The sequence below is a fragment of the Canis lupus genome, chromosome 4, assembly GCF_011100685.1.
Source record: "Canis lupus familiaris isolate Mischka breed German Shepherd chromosome 4, alternate assembly UU_Cfam_GSD_1.0, whole genome shotgun sequence".
In the NCBI taxonomy this organism is placed as follows: Eukaryota; Metazoa; Chordata; class Mammalia; order Carnivora; family Canidae; genus Canis; species Canis lupus.
Genome location: NC_049225.1, coordinates 35,509,496 through 35,529,955, shown reverse-complemented (window position 1 = coordinate 35,529,955; position 20,460 = coordinate 35,509,496). Strand labels below are relative to the sequence as shown.

Genomic DNA, 20,460 nt, shown 5'->3' with positions numbered 1-20,460 from the left:
ACTTGAAATTACAGGGCTTCTATGTGTCCCCCATACCAGTGAGATTAATGGCCCCTATTTTAAAGGAATGGAAAAACAAGTAAATAATTAACTCACTGAGTGTGGTGCCATATAAAGGTCACCTGCTTAACATCAATGTCCTTTTTCATTTTTACACTTGGTTAAAAGGTAATTAACATCTTCATATTCTTAGGGCATTTATATCCATCCATGTTACATAGTCTATAATATAAATATAATATGCTCTATATGCATTTAACATGTTCCTATGATCTGCGACTCTTATCTTGGGATCTCAGAACCTAGTGACAGCCTAATTTAGTAAAAATCTTGTTTATCCTATCAATTCCAAGTTAATTTAAGCTAGCTGTTACTATGCTTTATAGCTCTGAATTAACATCTGTTACAAACATTTTATATATATGATTTCATTCTTTTTTTTTAACCATTTAAATGAAAATGTGCCATAGGGATTATTCTTAGGGTCCTATATTAATACAAAGAGAACAGGAAGTGGATTTGAGCCCTAGTTCTACTGTTTGTTGTTTGTATAACCTAATTTCTGATCTATCATTTTCTTATCTTCAAAATGGAAATGCCTGCTTTATAAGTTGTAAGGATTACACAAGAAGATATATGAAAATGTCCTATAAATAGAAAATATGAGGCAATTATCACTTATCTCCACCAGTGGTTTTCTATCAAAAACATTTGTTTCCTTGTTTTGTTTTCATTTGTTTCCTTTATAGGATAATGAATTGGAAAAGATTACACGGAGGTTTACCATGGAGCTGGCAAAGAAGGGCTTTATTGGTATGTATTACCTTGTAGGCTTGAGCATGGAGTAGGAACATCTAAAAGGCAATTTTCTTAAGTTAAACTCCTGTTTTTATCTATATGCACATGGGTAGAATTGCCCCTTTACTTTGAAAAACTGGGTTCTGTGATAAATACGGTGGACATACTTGGGCCTGTTTTGGTAGGTCTCACGTAGAAAAGCTCAGGTTCTCGGTATGCAGTGTGGACACAGGGGGATCGCTTCCACCTCTTCTGCTTGGACAATCTCTATTGTGATATCCAGAAAGATTTTAGGAAATAAATAATACCTGTTTTATAAATATTTTTTTTAATATGTAATAGTCACTTTTACAATAGTCTGTTCTGCAAGCAGTGAGAAATCTGCTGCCTTTTGGAACAAGAGCCTAGAGCAAGCTGCCCCTTCAGAGCAGTGGGCACAGGCTGGGAGGTGAGGGGCTCACCCTGATGACTCCATCTGCCCTCCCTGGCGGGTCTTGAGAGTCCCCAGGGTTCCTGATATTTGTCACGAGGCCCTTTTGCCAAACACTAGATTTCTAAGGGTGCTGATCTTCAAAGGCTTGATGTTTTTGCAGTAAGTGTCACCTGTGTTGTATGTTTTGTGTGAGATGTGAATATTTGCTATGATATATAAATACTCATCATTTAGTCAGTTTTTCAAGCAAATGAAGTCTGTATATTTCTTTTTTGTTCTAGGATTCTAATTTGTTTTTATAACATAAAAGTATTTAACAGAATGTTTGCCCTTGTAACATAAAAAAAAACTGACTAAAATAAGAAAGAAAATCTACTTTCTCTGTTTTCCTGCCCCTGTGTTTTTCTTCCCCAACATTCTCCCCACTGTTAATTCCTATGAACTTAAGGTATGCTTCCTTTGAAATTTGCCCTCTTCGTAGGAAAAAAAGAGCATGAAATAAACTAATACAGAAATCAATATAAGTAGCACTAGAACTTGACCAGATTGGGTCTGTTGTTCATCATTTCACAGGCATTTGGATTCTTGGCATGTCTCCTCAGCACTGCTGTGAATCTGTTCCTGTCAGAACAGGGGGGTGCCGGGTACTTGGAGGGGACTGCCTCCTTTACAGAACTGCCTACTACTGCTGAGATTTGGTGAACTGCAGTCATGTTCAGCCTAGAGAGCCTCATGATTTTTCTCTTAGCTTCAGTCGCAAAGTGTTTAATAGTCTTGAGTCACTTCAGACTTTATTGCCCATACCTAGAGTATAACGAGCTTCATTTTCTCTATATTCACAAGTACCTTGGGATTCCAAAGGTTAAAAGTGATTCCTGGAAACAGTGAAAGCCTAAATACTGCAATTTGACTTCTTTGTTGAAGCACAAAAGCCTCATTGACTCACAATGCAGCTAACCTGACACCTGGGCTCAGAAAGATTTGTAGCATCTGGGGGGAGAGGGGGGGGGATCCTTTTTCTCCCTCCAGGGCCCAGAACTGGTCCTGAGTAAACCTCTGCAACTGAGTTCATTTATTTCTCCCTTACTTACTGACTTGTCTTTCCAGAGTTTCAGACTGTGAGTTGGACATGGGCCTGAGTCCTGGCCCAGGCACATCCTATGCCTTTAGGAAAAGCTTTTCATTTTCTGCAAAGAAGTCAGCTGGGCTTTTACTAAGGATTGCAGTGGCTCTGCAGCCCAGTGTGGAGGGAAGCCGTCCTACCTGGCTAGTGCTCCAGTCCCTGAATACTGAATGTCCTCCCAGTTGTCATTCTCCTTTACCTTCCTTCCCTGATGGTCCCTGCTTTTCAGCACAGATCTTACACTACCTCTGTTACATTTATTCATAAGAACTTTTTTTTTATGCCATTCTAAGGGATATCGGTCTATAGTATTCTCTTCCTGTGAGGCCCTGATAACAGCATCATACTGGCCTCAGAGAATCTTCCTGTGAGGCCCTGATAACAGCATCATACTGGCCTCAGAGAAAGAGTTAGGAAGTGTTCTTTCCTCTAGTGTCTTTTTTTCTTTTTTTTAAACTTGTGAAAGCTTGGTGTTTATTCTGTTGTGTGAGTTTAGATACCACCTTTGTAAACTGTAAAGTTCCCTTGGTAATCCAGTGTCTCCATTTCTTTATAATTTTCTCAGATTTCCCTGCACCAAAATTGGCCTTTCAGCTCCACCCTGTGCTCATGTTCTGTTAAAGCAGCTGTGCTCTTTAGTCAATTTTTCATCTTTTTTATACTATTGTGGGATTGACTGATGGCATTTTAGCTTTCCCAGGGTTATGTACCTGTTTTACAAAATGTGGATGTTCAGACCTGTTCTCTGTTAAAATATTTGAGTATTTTTCTGTAATTCAGGTTTTGCTTGTAATCCGAGCATTGCTGTCCATTGATTTTATGTGGAGTAGAAAACTCATAAGCCTAATAATATTTTGTGATTTCGGCTTTGGATCGGGAGCGCTGTCTCATCTTAGGCCATCTAGATGAATTGAGGTTTTTGAGAAGCCTCAGAATTTATCATGGTACATTTCCAGTTTACAAACTGCATACTTCAAACTTGCCCCTTGCCAATAGCCCTTCTCCACTTGAAATCGTGATTTGACGCAACAAGCATACTTGACACTTGATACTACTAAAAAACGTTTGTAGATCCCCCTTGCATTCAGGAGCAGTTTATCATTTACACCTTTGGAGAAAAGCAAATCCGATCAAACAAATCTTTACGAACGTCCTTGAAGTCTTGCTCTCAAGGAATGGACATTGTGAGCAAATGAGAAGAGTAGAGCCCCTTTTACAGAGGATAAGACTAGAACAGGGCGTGAGTCCGTCCAAGGAGGAGAGTTAGGGGTAGAGTGATTTGCGGGAAGTCAGACTTCATGAGAGTTAGAAACTGCCTAAGAGAAAGGGTGCTCAGATGCAAGAGAATGACAGATTAGCTGTGGGCCGGGTGGGAGCGTGAAAAGCTTGACCATTTCCAAGTTGTCTTAGACCAGTTATGTAGCCATTGCATCACAGCCTGTGCAGAGAAACACCTCCTTGGACGTGGGCCCCAAAAGTACAGGACAGTATTAAAGCATATGTTATTCAGTTGGTTAAGTAAAAAAATACAGAACTTGAGTACTTAGAAAGAACTTTTCTGTGGGAGACTTCATAGCTGAATAATTTTTAAAGTTCTATTTTTCTGAAACGTTAATGGGTTTGTATTAGTTAACTGAAACAATACAGAAAGTTATAAACAAGGCCGAAGTGGAAACATCGTGAGCAAGTGTGAGGTATCCATATCTTTCCAAACTTGTGCACACATACTACATATACAGGTGGAAATAAATGCATGGAGACTATACACAGGCCTGTCCAGAGAGAGAGAGAATTTTATGTAAATGGAACCTCTATACATGCTATACAAATCCTGCTTTTTTTCCCCCACGTAATGTGTTTTGGTGAGGACTACAAGCTTTTTACTGGCTGCATAGTATCTCTTTATGTAGATACAGCATTTTTATTTAATTGACCCACTAAATGGGATGTTTTTGTATTTATATGTTTTTGTATTTTATATGTATTTGTATCCCTCCCTTGACGGATTTGAGTGGACATCATTTAACACATCTTTAGGGGCACCTGGGTGGCTCAGTGGTTGAGCCTTTGGGTCAGGTCGTGATCCTGGGATCGAGTCCCACATCAGGCTTCCCTGCATGGAGCCTGCTTCTCCCTCTGCCTGTGTCTCTGCCTCTCTCTCTCTCTCTCTCTCTCTGTCTCTCATGAATAAATAAATAAAATATTAAAAAATAGTAATAACGCATCTTTACCAGAGATCTCGGTGTGGCCGTCAATATTAGCGCTGACACTGGCATTTGTTGCTGCCGTGGAGTAACTTCTTATCCTCAAACTAACTTTCTAATCTGCTGTGATCTGAGCAATTGAAAGCTGAGGCCTAAAACTTTATGTACATTGAGGAAGCTTTGAATAACAGGTCAAAGCCCGGGTGAAATTATGGGCCTTAACACAAATGCTTCAGCAATGTGTATTTTTTTTTCCTTTTCTACTTGATGGGGAGGGCTTACACCCCCATAAGCGGTATGGTTCTGTGCTGCCTCAGACACAAACACTCCCCAAGCACAGCACTCATCCTTCTGTAGGCAGGATGGTACTGTTCTCTCTGGTTGTATGTAGTTCAAGGAGCTGAGGTCAAGAGGGACACACCGAGGTGCCTATGCTCATGTATTCAGAAGTCCAGTTGAGTGGCTTCTGTCTGTTAGCAGAACTGACTTCCGAACAATATCTCAAGGCAACACCAGAGGGAGAAATTACCCATATAACATTTGTGTGTGTGTAAATTTTGTCGTGACGCACTTAACGAGTATTTCTATGACTTCAAGTAGTTACCCAGATCTAATGTTTTCTAACCACAGTAGCTTTGTTGTAAAAAATTACAAGGATTTAAGTGTTTGAGATGAGTTCATCTTAAAAGCTAGTACAATGCCCTTTCCTTGTGTCCCCAGGTCCTGGCATTGATGTGCCTGCCCCAGACATGAGCACAGGTGAGCGGGAGATGTCCTGGATTGCTGACACCTACGCCAGCACCATAGGGCACTATGTGAGTACCCACCCAAAGCCCTGAGATCCTCATTTGCTGTCTACAAGAAATAACAAACTGATGTTATGTGGATGGAGAGAATTTGCTGGGTTCTTCTCCCCTTTAATCGTATCTTGATTTGCACATTATTTTACTTCCATCTCTCTAGTCGTAAACCATAAACGTAGCATGAACATGGACTGAGCTTTCACTTACATGCCACCCCATCCTGAAAGCTGGGATGGGACCTCAGAAATGATCACCTACCAGTCAGGGCAGGACATGGTGTAAAACACTAGAAGGGAAATGAAGAAGCCTTCAATTCTGACTTCCCGCAAAGAGCTTTCATTTAAAGAGGAACTAAGACACATAAGCAGATAAGATATGGAGATAGGATAATACATGGAGATGAGGCCTATTTAGAAGTGTACTAGGAGAGCGAAGAAGTACATGAACCAGGACAAAAATCTCAAGCCCTAGTTTTGCTAGTGAGAGGGGAGGCTCTGGCACTGCCCCTTTCCTCAAGGAGCCTGGGCTGGTGCTGTTAGACTGCACTGGAGCCCAGGGCCACGAGGCCTGGGGAGAGGCGTTGGCACCTGACAGAGACTCCATAGGACTGGAGTTGGATGTGTTATCAAGGAAAACAACCAGGAGGACTTGGGTCTGAGAGACCAAGTAGAAGTAGTGCCACTAATACAGAACACGAGAAAAACGAACTTTCTGTTCTTGAAAGGGATAGAACCTTGAAAAACATTTAAGGAGTAGGAAGAGATAGGGAGTTGAAAAGACATTCATTAAAAATGTATCTATGGGCAGCCCGGGTGGCTCAGCGGTTTAGCGCTGCCTTCAGCCCAGGGTGTGACCCCAGGGTCCCGAGATCGAGGCTCACATCATGCCCCCTGCATGGAGCTTGCTTCACCCTCTGCCTGTGTCTCTGCTTCTCTCTGTGTCTCTCATGAATAAATAAAATAAAATAAAATATAAAGTAATAAAAGATAGATAGATAGATAGATAGATAGATAGATAGATAGATAGATAGATAGATAGATAGAGCCTCTGCCAAACAAGCAAGATATTCAGTACAGTTGGGATAATTGGGAGCACAGGGAGTCCTGATGCTGGCACAAGGCGTAACAGGGCCCGGCCAAGCCTCCACAGGTGAGATCAGAGGAGGCCTCCTTGAAGGAGTAAGCTCTAGTCTGCACTCTGATGAATAGGATCACTTGCAGAAGGGACGGGGCTGTGAGTGTTGGAGGCAGAAGGAACCATTGGGTAAAGTTCTGGGGTGCAGAAGTGAACTTGAGGCTGAGGGAAGACTGGGGTAGTCAGAGTGGAAATCCAGAGAGTGGAGTCTAAGAGAGGCCACTTAGAGGAGAATTGGACCAGATCATAGGACCAAAGTCTTTGCCTTAAAAACAGAAGGATGCTGGTGGAGTGCTAACTAGAAGCAGGCATGAGGCATTTTGACCTTCACTGTGTACAGCAGGGAATGAGACTGTTGGGGGCAGGACCATACAGGAGCCCAGGAGACGGGGGACCCTGGCCTGCGGTAGAGCTGGAGACAAATGGACAAATGGGAGAGGGATGGATGGATTGATTGATTTGATTTGATTTGATTTGATTATTTATTCATGAGAGACAGAGAAGCAGGCTCCGTTCCGGGAGCCCAATGTGAGACTCGATTCTGGAACTCCGGGATCTCACCCTGGGTGGAAGGCAGGTGCTCAACCGCTGAGCCACCCAGGAGTCCCAAGGAAGAGGGATTTAGAGGGAAGGTGGTCAGTTGCAGAAGGAGGAGGGCGAGGAGCTCCACATGCCTCGTTGAGGGAGCCGTGTTTGGGAAGAAACGAGTTCAGCAACTAGATCATCCATCTGGGGGACAGAAAGTGGAACCAGGCTGCAAGGAGCAGTTGAAGGAGGGAAATGGGGCACAAGGAGTAGCCTTCACAGAGAGGAATGGCGCTGGGCCGCAGAGCGGAAACGAGACAGGTGCCTGCTGCCCAAGGACAGGGGTGGTTGGCAATTGTCTGGCTGTGGGCTCCACGTTCATCCTTGCAGGAGATAATGCAAGAGAGACGGACAGCGGAGGTAGCAGAGTCCTCCAAGGAAATAAAGGCCTCGTGAATTTTCCTTTCAAGGGCCCTGAGGGAGGGGCGCCTGGGTGACACATTCCGTTAAGCATCTAATTCTTGGTTTTGGCTCTGGTCATCATCTTGGTCTTGAAATCAAGTTCCATGTCACATTCCCAAGCTCGGTGCAGAGTCTGCTTGAGATTTTTGCTCTCCTTCCCTCTACTTGCTCCCTCTGTCTCTTTCTCTCTCTCTCTGTCTCAAAACCTTTTTTAAAAAGTTGGGGGGAGGCCCTAGTGGCAAGATGAGCCCTGGAGAGGAGAACTAGAACTCTTGCCCCCAGAGAAGGAAGGGGGCTGCAGCTTGCAGTAGAGGAGCTCAGACATTAGTCTGAGGACCTGAGAGGGTGCAGACTGTGGTTGGGAGTGTGAGCAGGCCACCTGGATTCAGAACTGGCTCCCTTACACACCAGCTCCATGGCCTGTGGCAGGCCTTGAGCGCCCTATGCTTCCATTTCCCGTATATAAGATGACAATAGCAATAGCTCCTAATGATTAATTGAATAATAAAATATAATGCACTCAGAATAGTACCCACTCCTGGAGCACCTGGGGGGCTCAGTCAGTTAAGCACCTGCCTTCAGCTCAGGTCATGATCCCTGGGTCCTGGCATTCGGGCCCCACATCTGGCTTCCACGCTCACCAGGAGCTTGCTTCTCTTTCTCCCCCTGCCTGCTTATGTTACCTCTCACTATCTCTCTCTTTTTCAAATAAATAAATTAAATCTTTTTTTAAAAAAATAATAGTACTCCTTAGTAAAACACACAAGACAACAAGTATTCATAAATATTAGATCGGTAAATTGCGAAAATCCCCTGAAATAAAACGAACAGTATGAGATGCTTCAGAGAATTTTGGTTTTAACTGCCATTCCCCAAAATGATGCTTTTTCCATGTCCCCTTTTGATATTAAATGAGCTCCGAATTATGGTCTCTGTTTTTAAACAAGACACTAGACTGCTTAGTGCCAAGTAGTAGACACCACATTCATTATTCATAGCTTACTGCCAGGGGTGACCACAAAAGAAAGTTTTGTGAGGCACTGCCAGCTAAACCTGGCAAAGGGCTTCCCTTCTTAAAGTGATAGGAAATCCAAAATTAGGGCCTAAGGTCAGGAAGCTACTGTTTTTCTTACTCATTTCAGATGTAAACCTAAACCTGCCTCAGCTTTTGTGTAATCTGCCCAGAAGTGCAGGCCACGGAGTGAGGGCGTGTGGTCCCTGGGCTTCTGGGACAATCCGGTGTGCTGGGCGCCGGGCAGCTGGCACCGGGCCTGACCTCAGATGGGGTTGCTAGCGGCTCCGGCATTCACATTTGCACTGTGTAAAAGCATTTGGCTCTAGGTTTGCAATTCTGCGTTCACACAAGTGTTAATTATTCATGAAGGGAACTGTGGGAAAATTGACTAATTTCTGTAAATCACTTTACTGGACTGCCTTCTTTTTTTAACTTTTATTCTTTTTTTTGTTGGCGATTTACAGCTAATACAATTCTAAGTTGTCTCTGTAAAAACAGTTAAACACACACACACACACACACACAAAAAACAAAACCTTAAAAAAAAAATAGTTAAACACTACAGATAAAGACCAGGTTACTTGTTAACTCACCCAGCTACATCTATTCGGGGGTAGGGAGAGTGTGAAGTAAGGCATTGCGTCTTCCTTAGTGGGTAGCAGATTGCCCCACAAGTTTATTAAATAGTCCATAATTTATCCACAAATGTAAAATGCTTCCTTCTTTTTATGTTGATGTCCTGTGTATAATAGGGCCATCTATTTTTCCTGCCCCCACTGACCAGTCTATTATTCTACATTGTTCTGGTGGCTACATTTATGGATATACCTGGAAGGGAAGTTCTCCCAAGCCCTTTCTTTCTTCTAATGACAGTTTCTGAGCAAGAATACATGGTCACTTCACAGAGAACAGGAGGACAGATGGTAAAGACTGTTACTCCCCGACCCTGCCCCCGGAGCTGGCGTTTGCTTCCAGGGGTCCTCCACTCACACTTGCACAGGAGCCTCTCTGTCTCACCCACATGTACCTTTGTATTTTCCTAACTCAAATGATACCATACCAAATACACAAAAAATTTAAGTTCCTAGAAGTAGAATCTTTGGATTACTAGGTATTTTTATTTTGGTAGGCATTCCAGATTGCCCTACAAACCCTTTAATTATTTTGTCTTTTTTTTTTTTTTTTTTTTTTTTCAAATTTCTTGAATACTTTTGTTAATCTATTCCTTTAGTTGAACTTTGAATATTATCTTTTAAAGTAGCATTTAGGGGATCCCTGGGTGGTTCAGTGGTTTAGCACCTGCCTTTGGCCCAGGGCGCGGTCTTGGAGTCCCGGGATCAAGTCCCACGTCGGGCTCCCGGCATGGAGCCTGCTTTTTCCTCTGCTTGGGTCTCTGCGCCTGTCTCTCTCTCGCTCTCTCTTTATCATGCATAAATAAATAAAATCTTTAAAAAATAAAGTAGCATTTTATTGAATTTCTAGATTAGTTTGGTGGGAGAGTATCTTTACAATGTGGAGTCTTCTCATCTAACCAGAACTACCATGATACCTCTTCCTACTTAGGCTCTGTTTTGATGACATGTTCAAGTTTATGGTAGGTTTTAAGACACATGTAGGATGTATATCCAACTTAATAGGCCGTAAGTACTTTTGAAGGAATAATAGTTGTAAACAGAACTATCTCTACTTTTGTGACACTGTTATTTGTACTTAATAATGTTAAGTTCCTAAAAACTATTTCTCCTGTTGGAAGATAATGATTTTTTTGTTTTTTGTTTTGTTTTTGAGAGAGAGCGCACTAGCGGGGAGAGGGAGAAGCAAACTCCCACTGAGCAGGGAGCCCACACAGGGCTTGATCCCAGGACCCTGGGATCATGACCTGAGCTGAAGGCAGACTTGAATTTAACCCACTGAACCACCCAGGCACCCCATGAAAATATGATCTATTTTATTATATTTTTTTCTAGGAACAGAAATCTAAAAAAGTGAGGCATATCCCTATTGGTGAAGGTGTATATAGTCCTCATAAGCAAAATAGACAAAAATGTAAAGTTTTGACTTTTTCTTGCAGGATATTAATGCCCATGCCTGTGTTACGGGTAAGCCCATCAGTCAGGGTGGGATCCACGGGCGGATCTCTGCAACTGGCCGGGGAGTCTTCCATGGGATTGAAAATTTCATCAATGAAGCATCTTACATGAGTATTTTAGGAATGACACCAGGGTTTGGAGATAAAACGTTTGTTGTTCAGGTAAAAATGTTTGCTCTCTTGAAGAATAACTGATATACATAGAGTAAGTTTTTCAGTGTTTTTAGATTTGCAATTTTTAAATGTCATTCTTTTGAATCTCTGTAACTATTAGGATGGATGTTTCCGGAGTAATACATGCTTTAATTTCTAAATCTTGATGACTAGATTCATGTGACTAGAACCACTTTCAGTACCTCACAGATACGTATGAAACTATCACCAACTTCTTTTGGTCAGTATTTAAATTGAAGTTGTTTTCAGAAGGGGAAACGTTTGCACAATGATCCAGATTTCAACTTTCAGGAAGAATTTCTTTGGTATTTGGTTATTTTACAGAGTAGAATATAAATTAAGTTGAATGGTACTTTGTTTTTTCCAAAGGAAATGTAGAAAAATGTATAAAGACTACTTTGTACCATTCCATGCTATTAAATTTGAAAACCTATATGAAACCATTTGAAATGGACAATATTCCAGTAATATCTAAAGACATATACCAGAAAGAGAAAAGATTCATGAATTTGACTATATCAAAATTCAAAAAGATCTTTTACCTAAGAAAAATCAGTATAAACAATGTAAAAAGACAAACTTAAAGTTTCCAACTTATTCTACTGCAAAGTTTCAACACTCATAACATAAACAGCATGTAAAAACTGAGAAGAAAAAGAGCAAATAACTCCAGGGAAAAACAGGTTAGTGAAATGAACAGATAATTCTAATTCTCACAGGAGTAGACATATAAAGATGTTCTAGCTCCCTCATATTTTTTAAAAAATGCATGCAAAAGAAAATGACACAGAGGAACTGAATGGTACTTTAAAATAGAATAGAACTCCTATTCCTCCCAGGGTGTGACATAAGGCATCTGGTCCAAGGGACTGAGGACATGGGTGGCATGACTGGCTCTTTTATAAGCCAACCAACCTAAACTTCTTTAGGACTCACTATCACAGATAATAGAAGATGGGATTCCACATGGGACATTTATTGCTGAAGAGAAGCCATTCAGTACATTGTTTCTTGTGACAAAAGGATCTTGAGAATGACTTCTAAACTGATAGAATGTGTCTTGGTCAGAATATGACTCTTCCTTCTACACTGTGTAATTGTTCTCTCTAGGGATTTGGTAACGTGGGCCTGCACTCTATGAGATACTTACATCGTTTTGGTGCTAAATGTGTTGGTGTTGGTGAATCTGATGGGAGCATATGGAATCCAGATGGTATTGACCCAAAGGAACTGGAAGACTTCAAATTGGTATGTTAATCTAAAGTCTGAACTGTGACTACCCCGAATATTGTAAAGTTGAAATAAGTGTTACTAATATCTATTTCCCTTGTTAATTTTTTAAAATGCAACCCAAAGATTTGCTCTTAATAGATGAGTCTTCCTATCATGGGCACTAATTGTAAACACTGAAACTGCAGTGCAGCCATTAATTCTGACTTCTCAATCAATTCTCAGCAACATGGATCAATCCTGGGCTTCCCCAAGGCAAAGCCCTATGAAGGGAGCATCTTGGAAGCTGATTGTGACATCCTGATCCCCGCTGCCAGCGAGAAGCAGCTGACCAAGTCCAATGCACCCAGAGTCAAAGCCAAGGTGAGAGCTTGGTACCAGTGTGGAATGACCGTGAGGGTCATAGAAAAGCTCTCAATTGGTTTTTCTCTTTTTTTAACTGCTTTGTTGAGCTATAATTCAAATACCATACAGTTCACCCAAGCGTAAAATTTAGTGGCTTTTTGTGTATACACAAAGCAGTGCAGCCATCCATCACCGCGGGTTTCCTCTTAAACCAAACTTCCAAAAAGTGGTTAGGGAAATAGAAGGGTTTTATATACTTTATTTATAGAACAAAAGACTTCTTACTAACTTAATTTAAACTGGACTTCTTCTCCCCATTGCCCCTTGCACCTGGTGTAGGGTTTCGATGGCACTGCTGGCATTTCTGTATGTCCTGACTCTCTTGCAGATCATTGCTGAGGGTGCCAATGGACCAACAACCCCAGAGGCCGATAAGATCTTCCTGGAGAGGAACATCATGGTGATTCCAGTAAGTCATCTGTGTTTTATATGTACTTGGAATCCTCTTCTATAAGGAATGAGAGAGAAAGAGATAATCATTAATTTCCCAAACTGTAGTAAATACTTCACCTTTATTTGCTTTTAAGAAAATACAGTAGAAGCATGGTTAGTGTAAAAAACCTGACAATTTTCACCTTGACCTGAACATTATTTTCCAACTTTAAGCTCTTTTTTGATTATGTATTTAGCCTGCTTAATAATCCAATTTTATAAATGTATATTGTGCTGGAAATATGAGTTCCAGTTAAACTCGGAAGCCTCTGTGTAATTTCTAACCTTATGCATTTCAAATGTCCCTTGCCTCTTTACTCCTATGAAGAATGTGTGCCTGGGTTATCAGGTGGGCAAGCATGGGTTCTATACCAAGGATTATTTGCAAGTGGAAGTTAGTGTGGATTTGTGATGCATTTAGAACTTTTGTTGAAAACATTTAAGAGATTCATTTCAACTGAAACAGACTGCCCCTAGATAGTAGGAAAAAGGAATGCTGATCTTCTCGTAAGGGGCGCTGTGGACAATCCAGTTCTGTGGTTAGTGGGCAAGCAATTTTGTCTCAAGATTTTTTTGGTAGAGAAGCTCTAACCAAAATTGATCAAATACTTGTTAGTTAATTAAAAAAAAGTTATTATTTTTTTTTTTTCAAAATGGAAAAAAACTCAAGTGGATTGGAAAAGACATTTGTTAAATTTTTAAGTGTGAAATCCCTGATGCAATCTAAGATCTATTTGGGGAGTTTAAAGTATAATCTATTTGCCTTGATATAAAAATGGAGCTCTGATGTTCATTGAAAGCATTTATTAAAACCATGATTTTCTCATTTCTTTGGTGTCTTCCCTGTCACATTTTTGTGCCTAGGACCTCTACTTGAATGCTGGAGGAGTGACAGTGTCTTACTTTGAGTGGCTGAAGAATCTGAATCACGTCAGCTATGGCCGTTTGACCTTCAAATATGAAAGGGATTCTAACTACCACTTGCTCAGTGAGTTCCGATGACCTTGTCCAAAAAATCTGGGGGGCCAGCTAAAAGTCTGGAAGAAGCTTACACTTCGAAAGGACTAGTTTCCTTTTTTAATCCCAGAGAATTTACTCTCAGAACAGAAAATTATATTATTCTGTCTTATGAGCCTGAGGACCAAAAGTATATTGAGTTTTTTCATGGATATTTAACTTACTAACTCTTTCAAATGTATTTGCATTCAGATGTTGGTTCTGTGCTGTAATGTTCTCTGAACATAATCTATAAATTAGTAAATAGAGTATCCTTTTAAGCCAGGCGCTCACTGGTACTCTTCCATTCCGATCTCTGGTTGCTCTTAGTGGAGGCCTTTCTAGTGTTCAAGAATTTTTGGAGTCTCCTGATGAGAATGTGGCTTTTCTTTGCCTAGAGTAGGCTCCAGAGTTAATGGGCCAATCTCGTCCCGCTGAAGTAAGGCCAGACCTCCAGCCGAGCTTCACTGAGCCCACTCTGAGAATCTGGGTGAAGTGTTCCATCCATTTCCGTTTCTTTTTCCCTCAGCATTTTCTTTTTCACAGAGCCAAGGAAAAACCCTGGTAATGGGTGTTATGGAAACAGAGCACTGACCTAAATTCACATTTATATAGGAATTTGGCAGAGTTCTAAATGATTAACCTGTTCACGGCATTAGTGTTGAAGGCTTCTAAACTCTGTGGTGGTTTCTGGGTCGTGGATATAGTTGGAGACTACTTTTGGTTCTACTTCATTTTTTTTTTTTCTACTAGCAGTATTTTAACTTCACCTCTCGGCTTTCTGCAGTGTCTGTTCAAGAGAGCTTGGAAAGGAAATTTGGAAAGCATGGTGGAACTATTCCCGTTGTGCCCACAGCAGAATTCCAAGACAGGATATCGGTGAGTGCGCTGTGGCGGCCTGCCCCCCCCCCCCCGCCCCACACACACACGCACATGCGCACGCGCCTGGTCCTTAGCCCCCGGCAGGTGGATGAGGGTCACAGGGGGTCAGCAGCTGGCGGTGATGATGGGACCCGTGTGTGCTCTGCACATGCCTTTCTCATTATTCTAAACGGAGTAGGATTTTAGTTTAAAATAATCGCTCTTCTGCTCTTGGTACTTCTGCAATACAGATGGCTCAACAGGTGATTCTAACCTAATTGTGAAGAATTACTGTGTATCCTAACTCTTAAGCTTCAGAGAAATGGAAAGAATTGAAAAGTAAATATTAGGAGAGCCTGGCTGGCTCAGTTGGAAGAACAGGCGACTCTTGATCCCTGAGTCGTGAGTTGGAGCTCCATGTTGGCAAAAGGGATCCCTTAAAAATAAAAAATAAATAAACTTAAAAAAAAAAAAAGAAAAGCTTTACAGAAACAAAGAAAACATTAAATTGAACTATATGAAGAATTGAAATTGCTTTGTGGACATGAACAGGAATGAAAGGAAGCAGGTAGAAAAGGTATCGGAGTGAGTTAGCTGACGGGACAGTAATAGTGCCCCTATGTCACAGAGATCGTCTTCCTCGTAAATGGCAGAGACCTTAAATACAGATTAAGGTTTCTTTAATGTATTAAAGTAGCAAAAACCATAAATGGATGTTCTACTCACCGTGTCTGTGGTGAGACTGGATCTTTATTGCTGACGGGACGGACCGGCGCAGCTCTTGGGGATGTGACGGGCTCTCAGTCCTGCCCGTGGATGCTGCCCTAATGTCCCCTCTGGGACCTCCTTCTGAAGGACCGGATGGCTCCGCACGTGGTGCCGTCATGGGGACGTGTTCACTGTCAGGTTTTTAAATCAGGTTTGATTTCAGAGTCTACATACACCTGCAGGGAAATGGCTCAAGTATAATCAACCTGTCTCCGTGTGAAACGTCAGTCATGGGCAATGCCGTAGGCAGCACAGCGTTGGGGCCAGGGCATCCTTGGGTGCTAGCCGCTGCCCTGGTGAGCCGGCCTTCTAGGGGCCCCCTGCGCCGGCCCGCCCCACCCCGCCCCCGGCCAAGCCCCCGGCGGGAGCCCAGGAAGAGGCCAACTTGCTCTACCCTCTGTAACCAGCGTTGGCCTTGTGTGTGGACCTCCCTGTTTCCAGATGCTCTACGTGCCTCAGAGGTCGGGCTTTGGGGCTGTCCTCACCCCTGACTTGCCGGCTGGAAGGGGGCCTAGCGTGTGGGTGTACAGCACAGGCTCTTTCCAGCGCCTTCCCCTAGCTCCCCGTCTAGCTCCGTGCTCCCCAGGCTTGCCGTGGCCCTGCCAGGACCTGCGTCAATGACCCCCCCGACACCCCCGTGTGTCCCCGGTCCCCTCCTTGTCTCACGTAAACCATGGGCTCCATCATTAGCCCCTCCCTTGCCCTGTTGTGCCTCCACATGCCCCTCGCTAACACCTGAACCCTGACGACCCCAAGCGTGCCCCCATGCGCCTGTCCCCTACAACGGGCAGGAGGCCCTGCTGACTGCCCAGCCCCAACCCGAATCTCAGGTCCGCGGCCGGGCCAGCTCTCGCTTCTCCCTGTTTCACTTTCTCTCTGCCACCCCTGAGTACCTGCCTCGGGAGCTCTGGGCAGAGAAACCTCCACCCCGGCTCCCGGCGCCTGCACCGTCTCGTGTCCCAGAGCGGCTCTGGATGCCTCCATCTAAGCCCAGTGGCCTGTTTTCATGTCCCCAAAGTGTGCGGCTAGGGCTCCCCGTCCCTTCCGTCCCACCTCAGCAGTCGTTTCTGTCCTGTGCTCCGTGCGGCCTCAAAAACAGTGCAGGCCCTGGGGGCTCAGCTGGGCGTCTGCCTTCAGCTCAGGTCATGATGGCAGGGTCCTGGGATCGAGTCCTGCTTGGGCTCCCTGCTCAGCGGGGAGCCTGCTTCTCTTTCTCCCCCTGGGCTCCCCCCAACTTACGCTCCCTTGCTGTCTCTCAAACAAATAAGATCTCCAGGAAAAAAAAAAAAAAAACAGCCTCAATCCTGGTTCCCCTTCCCGACTTTGTTCTTGTTTGTCTTCCCTCATAGCAACGCCCTTAAGAGTCGTGCACCTGCGTGCAGTCCCTCCTCTCCGCTCCCCTCTGCTGACACCCCCACCCGGACCCCCGGCACCCTCCTGTCCTCTCCCGGCGCAGCACCTGTTCTCACAGCCGACGGCGCCTCCGGGATCCCTTTCTTTCGCCTCCTAAGACCCCACAGCCTCGGGCCTCTCCTTCCGCAGCCATTCCTTCCATTCGCCCTCTGCGACTCCGTCACCTCTTCTCCAAGCCGCAGCCGCTGGATCACTTCGGGGTCTAATGACCTCCATCAGGCATGGGTGTTGGCCGTCTCCCCCACCGGGACACTGGTCCCTGAGGGCAGGACAATCCCTCTGCCCCCAGGCCTAGAGGAGCCCCTGGCCGGGCCCCACAAGTGTTCCATGAGGAGTGCATGAGTGGGAATCCATGCCCCACCCGGGAAACGTCCTTGTTTCCTGTGACTTGATAGGACAGAACAGAGTCTGCCACGGGCACTCTTGATACAGGGGTGACAGGCGCGCGCCTCCCAACGTGACGCAAATGCTCGCAATGGAGGGCAGCTTGGACCCCCTTTGGTGGGTGACCCTGTTTTGAGTTTCCAGCCGGCGTGGCAGGATTCATAGCTGACGTGGGGCTGGAAACAACTGCCTAGAGGAGTCTGATGAAGCAAATGAATCATGGGAGGAGTAGTTGGCAGGCGAACTTACTGTGGTCGAGGACCCTGGGTTGGAACAGCCCAGCTCTCGCAGCCGCCGCCTTTGACCGCGGCCAGCCCCGCTGGGTGGGGTGACGGGCACAGCGTGGGTAGCACTGCTGAGTGCGGAGCCCGGGAAGAGTAGGCCAGGCTCCTCTGCCCTGGGCCCACACCCCACCGTCCTGCGTGCGGCGTCCCCCCGGGATCCTCTTGGTGACTATTGGCGTCACGTGGAATGAAGAGTAAATGGTGGCCACACCGCCACCACTGAAGCCGCCGTCCAGGGGCCGCGGGGCAGGGCTGCGTGCCGACCTCAGTCCTTGCGCTCCCAGGTGAGCGTGTGTGCGTGGCCATGTTAACCGTCTGCTCCTCCCCTAGGGCGCCTCCGAGAAGGACATCGTGCACTCTGGCCTAGCTTACACCATGGAGCGCTCCGCCCGGGTAGGTGCCGGTGCCCCTGACGGGCAGGGTCTCCAGGGGCTTCATACACTTCCCTGCCGGGCCCGGGGTGAACCGGTAATTGCAGGTTGGGCCACTGTGAGGTTCGGCGGTTAGCACATGCCCCGCCACCGGCCGTCTGGGTCGCCCTGCAGGCTTCAGGAGGCTCCCTTGCCAGAGAACGAGCGTAGGCAAAGGGTGACTAGGTCCTTAATTCAGGACTTGAAACACAATTTGAGTCCAGTTTTCCTAATTTCTCGTTCAGATTCTGTGTGGCTTTAAGTTGAAATCGCGCAGGCAGACGTTATTGGTGGTGCTTGTTGTTCGGTCTTTTTAATGAGCTAGTAGTTGACACCCTAAATTCACCCTTTTAGAGTAGACAGTCTGCACGCCCAAGCACCCTCACAAGACTGCCTAGGCATGGGCACCCTGTCCTAGCATCCTTAGCTCTGTGGAATGCTCGCAGGGCCCAGCAGGGAGCTTGCTGCCTCTAGCAGCGTACCGAGCTCAAGGCAGGGGCGGCCTCCCCGGGGTGGGGCTGCTCGGCTCACGCCTGTGTCACTGTCTCCTCCTGCCTTCCAGCAAATCATGCGCACGGCCATGAAGTACAACCTGGGCTTGGATCTGAGAACGGCCGCCTACGTCAATGCCATTGAGAAGGTCTTCAAGGTCTACAATGAAGCTGGGGTGACCTTCACATAGACACCTGGCTGACCTCTTCACCGCCCTCTTCCCCCCTTCGTCTGCAGACCCTTCACAAGTTTACATGTAGCCACAGAAATCTCTCGCGCGTGCTCTCTCGACTTACTAGATAAATGGACATCACGCTCAACACATCAGTCCAAATCCGCCCCTTTGAGAAAAAGAAATTAAGGTTAGGGGATCATGTACCGGCCGACGAATATGGAACTAGAAACGACCTGTGCCACAGAGCCATTTGGGTATTTTTGCCTTTAAATGGAAGGTCTCTTCCCTCCAGCTGTGCTGCCTTGCTCCTCGGCTGCTCTGGGAAGGTGGGACCCCCAGGGCAGATCCTGGGGCCGGGAATGCACCTGTTGCCCAGCAGCAGCCAGTGGCTCACTGCCTCGGCTCTGGACGAGTCTGAGACCTGCGGTAGCTCTGACGCCTCTGAGCAGCAGGTGTGGGGCATTTTCAGAGGGTGGCATGGTCCTCAAGTGACTTACTGGTATTTTACATCAGCAAAATAACTCAGTTTTACAGATTGCAACAAAGATAAAAGCTGTTTCTCTTTATGCATTTTATTCTCTTAGAATAAAATAAGTACATGCTGCTGTAATAAAATTGCCTTTAATCACTTACCAAGCCTAACCTTGACTCGAGCAGTGAATGCCTATAAACATAATAAATGAAAAGAAGCTAGTATTTTTATAATATAAAACAGTATCATTTATAGCTTATCAGTCATGTATTGTTGTCCAGCAAAAAAATAAGTCCAATGGAGAGTTAAGTTATCTTCACACCTGCCAATGGTGGAGGCTATTTTTGTTAAGACTGTCAGAATTTACTAACCGCAGTTACGACGTAGAGTCCAAAGAGTGCAGTAACCTCCTTATCATGGTAATTAATTGTTCTCTTCTGAAGATCTGTGTTGTCTAATTGAACAATAATTCAGGTAGAGCGTCCCAGAAAAAACCACTTGGACTCCCGCTCTGGAGTCTAGCTGGCGGCTCCGAGCCCTGCCAGGGGCCCCGACTCGGCCTGCCTCGGCGTCCCCTGAGAGGCCTGAATTCTGCTCGCAGCTTCATTACCACTGGGCTGGAAACATCCTTGGGTTGAGTGTTTTGTTTGGGAGTTATTTCATGAGGGCCTTTTAAACAGTAGTGTCCCAATGAAGTACTAGATATTATTTATGTAAGAATGAGCTTTTTTTTTTTTTAAACAATATCCTTTCAAAATTTCTAACTACTTTGTAACTGCATGACTTAACCTGGTGATAAAAGCAGTTATTAAAAGTCTACCTTTTCCAAAGCTTATGCTTCCCGTGTTTCTGTGTTTTTATATTTGGTAGTAACTCTTTTAGGAAATAATGAAACTAAGTCGGGTCTCTAAAGTTTTTGAAACGACTACCTGTGTAACATTTCTTCCCACAGTATTACGAGCCGTCCAGATTTTATTCTTGAATTCTTCTGTGTTTCATTCTGTTGAACAATATCGATGGCTCTTGGCAGAGGTTTTAGTACTGAAAGCTGACACGCTCAAGTAATTTTTAGTCTTTTTAAGTAGAGGAGCGTTTCATTGATTAGGGTTTTTAATTAATGACTTAGCCACAGCATGTAACCACTTTAGACGGACTGCTGACCGCTGTCAGCAGAACTAGATCCCAGACCTGACTACCAGTCACCTGGCTGCCAAGTCTGGGGCTCAGCTTTCAGCCGGACTCTGTTTTGTCCCAGTTCTGCCCAGAACATCTGCAGTACTGAGGCCTGAGTTAGGCAATAGGTAAACAAGACCCCCGGCACCAGGGACACGGAGGCCGTCCCCGCTGGTCTGTCCACTTGCACTCTGGGCAGAGGCTG

The 20,460-nt window shown here is 44.8% G+C and overlaps 1 protein-coding gene across 1 annotated transcript in view; it reads left to right on the top strand.

The window, feature by feature from the left end:
• The window catches only part of GLUD1 (glutamate dehydrogenase 1), a 34,079-nt gene extending 14,162 nt beyond the window's left edge, over nt 1–19,917 (top strand). The window contains exons 4-13 of the mRNA XM_038534546.1: nt 750–813; nt 5,279–5,373; nt 10,569–10,748; nt 11,871–12,008; nt 12,216–12,353; nt 12,724–12,804; nt 13,692–13,815; nt 14,611–14,702; nt 17,864–17,926; nt 18,506–19,917. Of these exons, the coding sequence (XP_038390474.1) occupies nt 750–813; nt 5,279–5,373; nt 10,569–10,748; nt 11,871–12,008; nt 12,216–12,353; nt 12,724–12,804; nt 13,692–13,815; nt 14,611–14,702; nt 17,864–17,926; nt 18,506–18,625 (1,095 nt within the window). The 3' untranslated portion in view covers nt 18,626–19,917. The remainder of the gene's footprint in view (nt 1–749; nt 814–5,278; nt 5,374–10,568; nt 10,749–11,870; nt 12,009–12,215; nt 12,354–12,723; nt 12,805–13,691; nt 13,816–14,610; nt 14,703–17,863; nt 17,927–18,505) is intronic.
• Nucleotides 19,918–20,460: the final 543 nt, after the last annotated feature.